Source organism: Cuculus canorus, chromosome Z, assembly GCF_017976375.1.
Source record: "Cuculus canorus isolate bCucCan1 chromosome Z, bCucCan1.pri, whole genome shotgun sequence".
NCBI lineage: Eukaryota > Metazoa > Chordata > Aves > Cuculiformes > Cuculidae > Cuculus > Cuculus canorus.
Window position 1 is genome coordinate 42,890,779 of NC_071441.1, and position 12,880 is coordinate 42,903,658.

The 12,880-nt window shown below is 44.7% G+C and overlaps 1 protein-coding gene across 2 annotated transcripts in view; it reads left to right on the forward strand.

Annotated features, from left to right (window-relative positions):
• The first annotated feature begins 5,381 nt into the window (after window positions 1-5,381).
• The window catches only part of RAD23B (RAD23 homolog B, nucleotide excision repair protein), a 34,607-nt gene continuing 27,108 nt past the window's right edge, over window positions 5,382-12,880 (forward strand). Inside the window, exon 1 of one of the 2 annotated variants that reach the window (XM_054053813.1) lies at window positions 5,382-5,631. In XM_054053813.1, coding sequence (XP_053909788.1) covers window positions 5,566-5,631 — 66 coding nt within the window. In that variant the 5' untranslated portion in view covers window positions 5,382-5,565. Of the gene's footprint in view, window positions 5,632-11,818; window positions 11,861-12,880 lie in introns of those variants that run through there. The other variant, XM_054053814.1, reaches the window with a different exon arrangement.

Sequence of the window (12,880 nt, forward strand, 5' to 3'; positions counted from 1 at the left end):
ATTCTTGTCGCTTCTCACTTGCTTTTGAAAAGTCAGCATTTGCCTTCAAAAGCTCAGAAACATAATTCCTGCTATGAAAGCTCAGCTCTCTTGCAAGCACCTTTTCATTCCTTGCTTCCTTACATTGTCAGTTCTTTGGGGTGAGGATGACCTTCATACTTTTTATCTGCCATCAGTTCTAATATGTGGGTAGTGCTTGTAAAAATTATGGTAATGCTAATCATGATTGGCAGCCTTAATAGCATATGGATATCTAAGACAGTGGGGTCACCCAGGCAACAGGGTGCAGGCACTTATTAGAAGTTAGTGCAGAGATTGAATGTACTGACTTACCACGAGCACTGACTGATGCAAGTGTTTTCCTTGATGTTTGCCATAGAATCCTCAGGGCCTATTAGCAAAAGTAACTAGAAAAACTGTAGTAACACACATAAGGATTTTTTTTTGGTGAAGAGGCAAAACTCACCTAATCCGAGGTGAAAGCATGCTGATATGTACACACTGATCTTGTTTTGCACAGCCCTGGACAATGCTGTTGGGTCTAAGGGTCTCTAACAGTCAGGATCCTCAAAGCCAGCAGCATGCTCACAGCTTGAATCAGTATTTGTAGTCAGAAAATTCACTCAGTTATGAGATCTTATCCTAAAATGTTTGACTCTCTAAGCCAGCTCTTAGCCTTAGGCCTCTGCTCGTTGGACTTCATGAAGGGCAAGGCTTGCAGGTTTTACTTTCCCAGGCTGTTAGGCATATTACACTCCTGCTCAACAATTTTCTTGCTCAGCTTCTTCCTTGTTTTTATGATATAGATTTTTCTCAGACCTCAATCCTGTATTCTTTCCATGACAAGTAACTGACTGCTAGTGAACTCTTCATAACCTAGGGATGCTCTTCTAGCCCACACCTATGTTTTCAAAGCCTTTGTTATTACCTTCTCCATGAACTGCACATCATAACATATGACATCCTTATAAAGCTTGTTTTCACAAAGAAAGCTCTCAAAACAAGTCAACAAGCACAACAGACCCTGCTCCTCTGGCCTCACAAAGATAGATAGCTAAGGATGGTGGTCTGCTACCAATAACAGCTCTTACAGGGCTGCCAACAGCTGAGAGAATCAGGTCCTTGCACACTCGCTGTACATGAACAAGCTTGCATCACACCTCTTTATTGTCTTGGTTGCCAGACTCTCCTTTCCTTAAATGCAGCATTACCGAGGGAGACGAAGGAAAAAGACGCCAGCTGGTAGCTACTGTAGGCTCCATAGCAGGTACACACATTCTAAGCCAAACTACTAGGAGGTGCCTAAGCACCGGGTAACTCTGTTAGAAAGATGACAGCACTGACTTATATCCCTGTCTCTGAGTCGTTAAAACGCGCACACCTCTCCAGATTCCAGAAACGTTGTTATGTAAGGAAACCTGGCTGCAGGGAAAGGAAAGGTGTACCGGATTCATTTATACCTTCCAGTGATCTTTCCTACCACATTTTGGTTTCATTGTGTTTCCCCCCTCCTCTGCAAGAGCCTACTGTAATCAATGGCTTCACCCAATAACTTGCAGAACATGAAAACATACACTGCCATTTAGGAGGCTGTAGTTGCAGGGAATCATTTGCAACTGAAAAGAGTTGAGCAGTAGAAAGCCTAGGTGTCATGAAGTTCGAGTAACTGTGCCAGGGAGATCAAGTTACTTGGAAATGAAAATCCAGGAGTTCTGGGGGGAAAAAAAAACCCAAACCAGTAATTGTTGTATGCATTTGTTGTATGCATCAAAATCTCTAACTTTTGGGCTTCATTTCACACCTCTTTTAAGTCAATTTAAGTTTTTCTGTTGGTACAGAAGAGGTTTGTGCACTCGCCAAGTCAGCGTACACACTGTTGTAAATGAAGTCATGAAGTGTGATACTGCAGTCTGAACACAGGGCAATTACCCAAAATACTTCAGACGCAAAATGAAAAAAACCTGCCAGCACTGGCTGTCAAGGAGAAGTACTATGAAACCAAAAAATTAGAGTACTCTGTGAAAAAACCCAACCCTCAACTCTGCAGCTGATGGGATGCAGCCTGAAAATAGACCTGGAGAGTCAAGCTCTGCCATAAACTATTTTATGAGGGTGAAGGTGGCTGTACTAGAGGAAATACCAAGAACTTGTCTATTTAATTTAGGCCCCATACAGTGTATTGTCATAAGCTCCTGTAGCACACTACAGGGAAGAAAAAATCATGTCTTTTTTCCCCCCTTATTCTATTAGCTTGAAGTTCAAACAAATTATCAGGAAAAACTTCATTCGTAGCTGTTCACAGTCCTTGGAGCTCATCCCCAGCTATGTTGAGGCTTTTAGAAGCCCTAACAACTGAGATGAACAGCCACCATGTAAACAAACTCTCGCCCCACCAGAGGCAGTGTAATACCGTAACCGGCAACCACAAAAATCAGAATAAGTAGTTCACATTTAACATATTCGGAGCAGAAAAGGGTAGTGAAACTCACACAACCCCTCGGTTACTTTTATTTGTGTGTGAAACTCAGCACTTACACACACTGAACTGATGAATGAAAATTATATAAAAAAAAATCCTTTTATCTGTACAGTACAGAACTAGATCTGGCATTAGGCAACAGTGAAAATGAACAAGCAGCGTATTTTAAGCTGTAATCACCCATGCAAAAAAAAAACCTAAGCGATATTTTATCTCATGACTCTTTTCTTTTTGTGTTTTGGTTTTTTTTTTCAAGGCCTCTCCATGCAATGCAAGCAAATTATTCCGTGCTGCCAAGAATGCTGGATTCCTACAAGCAACAGTCAGCAGTTTCCTTCTGGTTGTGAAAGCCTTAAGAGGCTTTGGCTGTCTAGCAGGTGTCTGTCAGAGCCTGAGGTGGATGCTAACAGAGGTAGCACCACCAGCCATGTGAACAATACTTACACATTCATACAATCCTGCAGGGAGAGGTGTCTTCCACTCCCCTTTGTATTACAACGCAGCCTGCGGGCTCCTGCTCTGCTCTGCCGATAAGAAACTGTTAAGAAGCCAAGTTTAATGAGTTAACACATATTTTTTTGTCACAAACATTACCTTGACAACGTGGCAGAGTAGAACTTCTCAAGGCATTACACAATACTAAGAAATTTGAGGTTTAATTACATAGCAGTACTAAGTTAGTCTAAGATCACTGTGGTATAGTAGACTTGCTAGGCCTTGTGGATGGCAAAGAGTATGCTTTTGCAAAAGAAAGTGACTGGCAAGAGGGAAAGACCAGCAACGGACAAGTGCATCTGGCCAAACACGTAGATTGGGTGGTGGTTTCACACTCATATTAAATCAAGTGACACCTGCAGTGAGACAAAGGTTGCTTCAGTTAAGAGTAGAAACATCCCCAAATCTCCATGTCTTGAAGGCAAGTCCCAGTTTCTGACAACACAAGCAGCCTTGCCAAGGGCCAATCAACATATACTAGTTGACTGAGTCCCACCTCACCAAGAAGTGCCAACGTGTTTTCAAAAGGTATAAAATCGATACCTTGAAAACCCCTTTTCTAGGAAATGAAAAATGACCACCTTACCTGATAGACAGGTCAATGGGCCCGGACTTCTCTTCCTCCATCAAGAAGAAATGTCTTGATGAGAACCACGCACCTCCAACTCTGTCAGATGTCTCATTGGGAAAATAACTACTAACTTTAGTTTTTTATTGTTACTTGCTTTACATGCTGTTAACCGGCTGTAAGTGTTTAAGCACTAACACAGCAGTGAATCAAGGCAATCCCAAATTTCATTTAATCTGTCACTTGAATTAAACTACTTAATGCCTCCAGCATTGTGAAATTGTCTCCGACAATTGTATTGCTGCAAGCGGCTGCCCAGTTTGGGCTGCGAACCGCACTTATTAATGCTACGCGTACAAGTCTCTAAGGAGATTCTCACATGTGATGGGATTCTGACTTGTGGCAAAAACACGTAGAAGCACATACACACATAACCCTTTAGTCATAAACTGTTGACTTTGTGACTCGATGGGAGGGTCTCCTTAACCACCTGTAACAATCTCAACTGTTCAACAGGACAGTCACCATCCTCTTCTGCAAAAAGATAGCCTTGGTTACAAAAGAAACACACTGTGAGAACCCACACATCCTAAGAGAAGAGATGATAATGAGTTGGGGCAGGACCACCTAGTTCCACCCCATCTGCCATGGGCAGACACATCCCACTAGATCAGGCTGCCCAAGACCCCATCCAGCCTGGCCTTGAACACCTCCATGGATGGGACAGCTACAACCTCCCTGGGCAACCTGTGCCAGTGCCTCACCACACTCATGGTGAAGAAATTCTTCCTTACGTTTAGCCTAAATCTGCACCTCTCCAGTTTATACCCATTCCGCCTTGTCCTCTCACCACAAGCCTTTGTCAACAGTCCCTCTCCAGTCTTGTAGCCCCTTTCAGGTACTAGAAGGTTGATATAAAATCTCGTCGGAGCCTTCTCTTCTCCAGACTAAATAAACCCAACTCTCTCAGCCTGTCCTCATATGGGAGGTGTTCCAGACCTCTGATGATCCTTCTAGCCCTCCTCTGGACCAGTTTCAACAGCTTCATATACTTTTTATGTTGAGGATTCCAAAACTGGACACAATACTCCAGAAGAGGTCTCACAAGAGAGGAACAGAGGGGCAGAATCACCTCTCTCGACATGCTGGCCATGCTTCTTCTGATGCAGCCCAGGATATGCTTGGCCTTCTGGGTTGTGAGCGCACATTGCCGGCTCATGTCGAGCTTCTCATCACCCAGCACCTCCAAGTCCTTCTCCACAGGGCTGCTGCCAGTCACATCATCCCTCATCGTGTACTGAAAACAGGGATTGCCCTGACCCGGGTGCAGGACATCACACTTGGCCTTGTTGAGCCTCATGAGGTTCTCACAGGCCCACTTCTCCTGCTTGACCAGGTCCTTCTGGATGACATCCCGCCATCCTAGTGTGACAACTGCACCACCATTAGAAAGAGAACTGTTGTGAAGTTCATAACAACATTAAAATTAGCCCTTGGAAAGTGACAGAAGATGCATAAGATTTCTGGGAAAAAGTATGGATATGCAGTGAGCGGAGTCCCCAGTCCTGTTTGGCCGCAGACGGTGAACGGAGCTGCCTAGCCCTGATAAAGCTCCAAAACGATTCTTGGTGAGTTTATTTCCGGGCATTTTGGGCACCAAGCGCTGCCCCCACGCCCAGTGCTCCTCGCTCCAAGCCGCCCGCCCCCCGTATGAATCAACACTCCCATCAACACGCCTCAAACTCTTTACTAGCCCAGCCTCTCGAAGTGCGCATGCGCGGAGCGGGCGGCGCGCGAGCCCACGCCGGGGTCGGGAGTGCGGTAGCGGGCGCGCGCGTGGTCACGTGGCCTCGCACGGTCAGGTGGCGGCCTTCCCTTCCCCCGCCGCAGTCGTCGCTGCTCCTCGTAGCCGCCGCTGCTCCTCCTCCTTTTTCTCCTCCTTCTTCTTCTCCTCCTCCTCCGCCCCCCTTTTCGCTGCCAGGGACGCGGGAGCGCGGCCGCCGCGGTCGGCCCTGCAGCCGCCATGCGGATCACGCTGAAAACGCTGCAGCAGCAAACCTTCCGCATCGACGTCGACCCCGAGGAGACGGTGCGGGAGGGGAGGAGGGAGGGGGGAGAGGGGCGCCGCATTCCTTCCCCTCCCGGGCCGGGGGACACACGGCGACACCCCTTGTCTAGGGCTCTCGCGGGAGGAAAGGGGCTATGTCGGCCCGCGGGAAATTCCGGGAGGTTGAAGGGAAGGCGGCTGCGCCCTGGGAGAGCGGAGCCGGGGCGCCGGGCGAGGCAGAGCGTGGTTCTGCCGGGAGCTCGCGGGGCAAAGCCGCGGTACTCTTAGGCGGGGAGTGGGTCAGGAGCTCGTTGGGGTATTCGCTCCCTGCGCGTTCCAGCCTGGGAAGGAAATATTGTGAGAGTTGTTGGGTTGAGGTGTGTGCTTGAGGGGTTTGCTCTCAGGGGCATCCCTAAACGCTCAGGTAGGCGTCTGCTGTGTTGGGTGAGGGCGAGGGTTGCGGGGGGCTTTACTTTGGGTACAGGGTGAGCTGCGGGGACCAAAGTGCGCCTGGAAGGGGAGGGAGTACGGGTGAGGTTCTGCTGAGCGCTGCAGGGCGACTTGGTGTCTCCAGCAGAGGAGGTAATGGGATATGGGGGTTGGAACTGGGTGATCCAACCAAGGGAGGTTGTGGCTGCCCCATCCCTGGAGGTGTTCCGAGGCCACGTTGGATGGGGCCTTGGGCAGTCTGATCTAATGGGGGGTATCCCTGCCCATGGCAGGGGGTTGAAACTGGATGATCTTTAAGTTCTCTTTCAACCCTAACTATTCTATGATTCTATGATCTTTAAGGTCTCTTCCAACCCTAACTATTTGATGATTCTGTTATTCTGTGTGGTAAGGTCCATCAGAGATGGTCTCACTTGCTGTCACGTTGCAGTGTCTGCGCATCTTTGTGCTTGTAAGGCTAGGAGGGATGAGAGGGCACATTACAGTTCTGGTCAGTTTTTGGGTTGGAGGGCTGGAGCACCTCCCATATGAGGACAGGCTGAGAGAGTTAGGGTTGTTCAGCCTGGAGAAGGCTTTGAGGAGGCCTTATAGTGACCCTCCAGTACCTGAAGGGGCTACAAGAAGTTAGGGGAGGGACTGTTTACAAAGGCTTGTAGTGATAGGATGAGGCGGAATGGGTATAAACTGGAGAGGGGCAGATTTAGACTGGACATGAGGAAGAATTTCTCCACCATGAGAGTGGTGAGGCCCTGGCACAGGTTCCCCAGAGAAATTCAGGCTGCCCCATCCCTGAAGGTGTTCAAGGCTAGGTTGGATGGGGCCTTGGGCAGCCTGGTCTGGTGGGGAGGCATCCCTGCCCATGGCAGGGGGGTTGGAACTTCATGGGCTTTAAGGTCCCTTCCAACCCTAACTATTCCATGATTCTCTTGGTACGTGTGAGTCTGCTGAAAATCCCTGGGGAAATACAGCGGTCTGAGATGAGAAAAAGAGCCTTACATGAGTTTGCACGGTTGTCAGTTGCCTTCTTGCTTGCCCGAGGGTGGGTGGTTGCTGCTGATAGCCGAGTCCAAACATCCTTGCGGCCTCCTTGTGAAAGATTTGGGGAGTTTAGAGTCTAGAAGTGTTGGCAGCAGCATTTCACGTTACTTGTTGTCAGTGCAACTCTGGAAACTGTGGAACATTGCATCTACTTTTCTAAAGTCTGTTGGTTTATCCTTTTCTGCTTCCATTTTAGGAAGAATAAAGGATGACAGTTAAAAGTCTGACAAAGAGTTCATTTAGTTGAAGAGTGTGGCAGAGGGAGATGGCAAGTCTCTAGCTGAAGCATGTGTTAGTAATGTTCAAGGATTTTAAGTCTTAGTCTGTACTTGTTACAGAGGAAAGCTCTCATCTTTTCACGTATTCTCTGTATTCAGTAAGGTCCTAGGAAGTAAAATCAAGGTGAGGACTGAAGGAATTTTGCCAGTCAAAACCCTCGCCAGCTTATGAGACAGCAAAATGCGTTAGCTGGAAGTTGGATTATGGGAAATTAGACTGCGCTTTCTGTTTCTAATTGCACTTGCTACAGTACCTCAGTAACTGAATGAAATGCTTCTCATGATCCTCATTGCTTTAGGTTTTAGCAAGGAGTGGGTGATGAGATAGAGGAAAAGTCTTGGTTTTAAAGTGACAAGGTAAAGCCTTCATCTGAGTAGCTCTAGAGGTGAAAAATGTATTTAAATTTCCTTGGTCAAGTTTTTAGAAAATTACAAAGAAATTCTTGTTGAAAGTGTTGTAAATCATAGAACATAAAAAGAGGAGAACACTTGAGCCTTTAGTCAGAAACCAAACTTCTTAAAATCGGAAGGTGCTGTGAAGTGTTTCTGTTAAGGAAGTGTTTCACAAGTCTGTTTAAAAGTTCTCAGTCTGATTTTGAAAGATACTAATTTTACCTGAGTGCACCGGTGTCTTAGGTTAACATTCTAACATCTTGAAACAAATGTCTGTGTTTTGCAGAGTTTGGGAAACATTACTTTTAGTATTTGAACGTATCGTATTTGAACTATACGTTTGAGTTTCTGTGGTAGAGGTAGGCTTGTTTGCTTGGAGCTGTGCCCTACACTGTGACAAGGCCAAAAATCACCTACTTGTGATAGGCCCAGGAAACCCATTGCTCTGGAATTGGATTCTTGTCCTCTGAAATTGATTTCTGATTCTAGTAGTTTCTCCCCTTATTCCTAATACAAAATTAATCTGAAGAGGGTTAGATGTTACAGAGCGAAGTAGTATTCTATCAAGAGTTTATGCTTGTAACTGAAAGCTGTCGTTAATAGTAAGGAATACTTAAACATTTCAGTGAGAATCTGAAGCAACACAGTTCATAATAACTAATTGGGCTTTTTACAGCTTTTACATAAGCAACTGATTTATTTCTTTTTTTCTGCTTAGTCAGGCAGTTGAATTTTAAAATACAAACCATGCTTTTCATAATAGTTGTGTTTTAAAGTATTGGCACAGTGAGTATTTTAACTGAATAAAATTAGACCTAAAGCACGGAATATTCTTGGTTATGAAAGTGCTAGATGAATGCTGTCAAATATTTTGACTGACTGAAAAAGTTGAGGAGATCTGGCCTCAGAGCATATTATTTGAGAAAGCCTATTAGCAAATGGAGAAGTTCTTGCAGGCATGGCTGATTTTTTTTTAAGTTTTGGGCTAACAACTTCTGGAGAAGCAAAACATAATAATCAATGTTGTGCTCCTCAAGCTCTGTAGAGGGGTGGATCTACCACTTGTAAGCATTTCTGTTTTGAGTGGGGCAGTTCATTATATCAGCATTTGCGTTTAACTGGGATAAATGATAGGTGTGCTTTTATCTACTGTTTGTGTTGTTGACTGTAATTGTGTTAGGACCTAGTAGTAAGGCCTGTCTGAAACTGATGCAGACCTGTGAGGGCACATGGCACATCTCATTTGATATGATAGTGATGACATTGTAGGCTTCTAAATTGAGTGCTTCTGTTATAGTTGTCACTATGTAGACATGAAATAGGGTTTTAAAAAATTCATCAGACTTCCCTGACTTTCTTTGAAAGTGAAATACAAGTTGAAAGCAAGTCTGTCTTGTTTCTTGTTCAGCTTCCCTGTGCTGTTAACCTAAAAACCCGATTGTCAAAGTGCAGGGAAGTGCAACGAATATTCAGGATGTCAGTAGTCATTTCGGCACAATCTGTGTCAGGTGATAGAGATTTTCAAATTTCAGTGTTACGCCATAAGGTTGGAACACAGTGGAGTGTTTGTTTAACATTGTTTCAATGGGACACTTAATTTTGGGAGTTTGAACTTCAGTATGTTCTGGTGCATCCTTATATTGTTTCTGCTTTATTGTTAAAAGTGTGTGTGGATTTTTGGATGCTCATGTTATGTCCCTTTAGGGCAGGAAGCTCCTGGTTTTTAAGTTTAGAAATTTAGGTTCGGCACAAACCAAAGCAGTATTAAATACTTAGGGAACGTGCTCCAGCAAAAATTAACCAAGTTCCAAAGGGTATGTATTAAGGAAAAAGTGAAGTTTGGCATATATTACATTTTTCTAGAAAAAACAGGTATACTGCAGGGAAAAAGATGCTACACTCATTTTGCAAAAGACAGTGTCATAGCACAGGACTTGTGCCTACAAATCAGAAAACACATAATAAACATTTTGGTTTTGTAACAAAATTTTATTAGGTTTACTTATATTGAGAGCTGTACTAAAGAATCCAATAAAACAAAGGAGAAAAGTATTGAAAGCCTATGTAGTTTTAAAGCATACTTTGCATCAGTTCTTATTCTGTCTTTGTGTCTTGTTTCTGGCTATGAAAGACAAATGGAAACAAACAGTGGGTTGCTGTAAAAGCTATTGGTCATATTTCTTAGAGCCCTCCTGATAAACTATGGCTTTCTGTTGGAAAAACACCTCTTGATGTAGCAGCATTAGTGAATGTAAGGGTTAACACAATTCTATGTGCAAGTGAATGAGTTGTAAGTAGTAGTAGTACATTTCTCTCATAAGAAATTGCTTTTTATGTGTGTGTTACAAGAAGATGTAAAAACACTAGATTCAGTTTTGGTCATTTTATTATAGTTCTGTAGAATTTGTGGTTTATTGCATTTGGCTGAAGAATTACCTTTAGGAACAGTTGCAAGAGGCAGAGAATCTTCCTGTGTGGAACAGTAAAGTCTGACTTTGAGGCTTGTAACCTGTGAAGAAGTATGAACTTAACTCTGACAACCTCCTTTGTATATGTGTTTCAGTTCAGTTTAATGCTGTATTAGCTGCTAGTAAGAGGATTGTTTTTATACTTCCCCGAGAGTTAATAATCTTAATGGTTAGAGGAAAAATGCTGTCGTGATCCTGTTCAAAATCTAGACATATCCTTAGAGATTAAAGATGTTTTACTGTCTCAAGTCCTGTTTTTTTTCTGTAAGGCTGTTTTGATTTTACAGCCGATATCTCTCTTCTTCTAGTGGATTTATCTGTTGCTTTTGCATCTGCTAGGATTTATTGGTGAGTGTATGTAGTTGCACCATGATAGGAGGTGTGACTTGGAAGGGCTTGTCTGTGCTGCTTCAGCTTTCATAGATGACTCTGCAAAAAAGAGTAGCTTTGGAGATATCAGCATAGGAGTGTCAGGGAGCATTTGCTTTTCTTTCATTATTTTTATACTTTCTTTGCAGACTGTAGTATTTTCAAGTAAAGTTCTCTGGTAATTCATTTCAATAACTGTGTTTTTTTCTAGTACTTTGCCTCACATTTTTTCTCTGTTTCATGGTTAGAGTTAGAATTCTCAAGCAAGGGAAGTTGTTCTAATTCTTGGCTGAAGAAGGTTAAGCTTTCACATGTTCAGGAATATTTTCTGTGAATGAGTGAGTGCTTTAATATAATATTCAAAAAATTTTGCGGGAGGTTGATACGGGCAAACCTTTTGAAAGTGTTTTCATTGTATTCTTGGAAATTTCTAGACTGCAACATAATCCCTACAGCAAAATCCACGGCCTGGTGGGTGCTCCAGCTGTTGGTCCGAGTCCAATTTTGGCATCTGGTCGGGCAGCCTCTTAGTGTTGCCACCGAGGTGGCCTCTTGTTTAGCAGTGAAGTGGCCTTGGAGCCGCTGGCTTTCCTCTTCTGGGCTCGCTGGGGCCCCCCAAGGGAGCGTTCACTGTCGCGGCTGGGAGTGGAGGGTCCTGCTCCAGCCTCCTCTGGTTCCTCCCGTGGCGTTTCTTGCTCCCCGTTGGCAGGAATGGGTGCGTAGAGGAGGCTGCCGGGACTCCCTTGGAGGGCAGCTGATGAGGTGCTGGGGAGCTCTTCTGCCTCGGATGTGTCGGGGCTGACAGCAGGGGCTGCAGTGGGGGCAGGAGACCCCGCCTGGGCAGCAGCAGCACTGGGGGCAGTGGCAGGGGTGTTCCTCAGGCCCATCTGCTGTTGGAGCTCCTGGCGGCAGCAGGCCAGCGTGGTGTCGATCAGCTGCCGCACAAAGCTGCCCATGTCCCTGCCCAAGACAGCCTGCAGCATCAGGGTCAGGGCTTCCTCATCCGGGCCAAAGACGCACAGCCATGACAAGATGATCCTCCGTGCTGCTTGCTGCTTCCCTCCTGTTTCCCTCGTAGATCCACCTCATCTCCCTCCGCAGCCAGGGCACCAGAGGTCGGAGCAGAGCTGGGTGCTCTCGGAAGAGGACAGCCCAGGTCCTGTCTCAAGGGCTTTCACATAACTTCATAGTGTTATTTGCATTAACAAGAGCTACTTCAGCAAGGCAATAAATACCAGACTCCTTCACATGGAGACTTATAGCCCAGTAATTAATGTACGTGTTTAATCTGTTCTCACCTAAACCACAATATTAATAAGTGTTGTCAGGATTGTGAGCCAAAAGGTGTTTTTTGACTGTATAAGGGGGATTCTACAGCTGTAGTGCGTGGGCATCTCTTGAATCTTCACAAGGCTGACGCTGACTGGCAAAGGAGAAACATGACACGCGTTTTTAAAAAGAATAGGAAGAAAGGCACTGGAAACTACTAATGTGTCAGCCTCACCTCTGTCCCTGCGAAAATCATGGAACAGGTTCTCCTAGAAGTTATGTTAAGGCACCTGGAGGACAAGGATGTGAGTCAAGACAGACGACGTAGCTTCACCAAGAGCAAGTGACCCAAACTAATCTATAATTCTATGAATACTGCTTGTTGTTCAGCCAATGTCATAATAAACACATTTTTTTCTCAATTCCCGTAGCCGAGTAGTATAGACTACAGTTTACCTATGCCTGGAAAGGAGTGCCACCTGCCAAAGGGATGTAAGCACAGCCCTGTTGCTTGCCACAGACTTAAACAAAAGGTTTTGGACGACAGCAGTGCCCCAGGTCACTTGCAGTATATTAATTACATTGTAGTATGGAGAAGGACTGCACACAAAGTGGACACCAAAGGCAAATGGATTGTTAGAATTTTACTGTCAGTGTTATTTGCATGATCCAGTAATTGCGTAGTAGTTAAGAAGTATGTTTAGTGTGTCTTGACCTAAGGTACCCCGTGTAGTTGTTCAACTATTTTTCATTTGCAAAAACAGATTTTGTTTTTGGTCATGGTAGGAAAAAGACTGTAGTCTGGAATAAAACTCACACACTAAAACATGAGGAAGACAAAGGAGGCATTTGATTGAGTGCGGTGCACATGAAACAACTTAATTTTCTCCCTCAAAATAGATTATACCCACTCAGCACATTACAATATTTGTTACAAATCTATGACAAATATGGTGACTGTGAATGAAGGAAGCTTTTAGACATCATCTTTGAAAAGTTAGTGCAAATGCATAAACATATGAATAG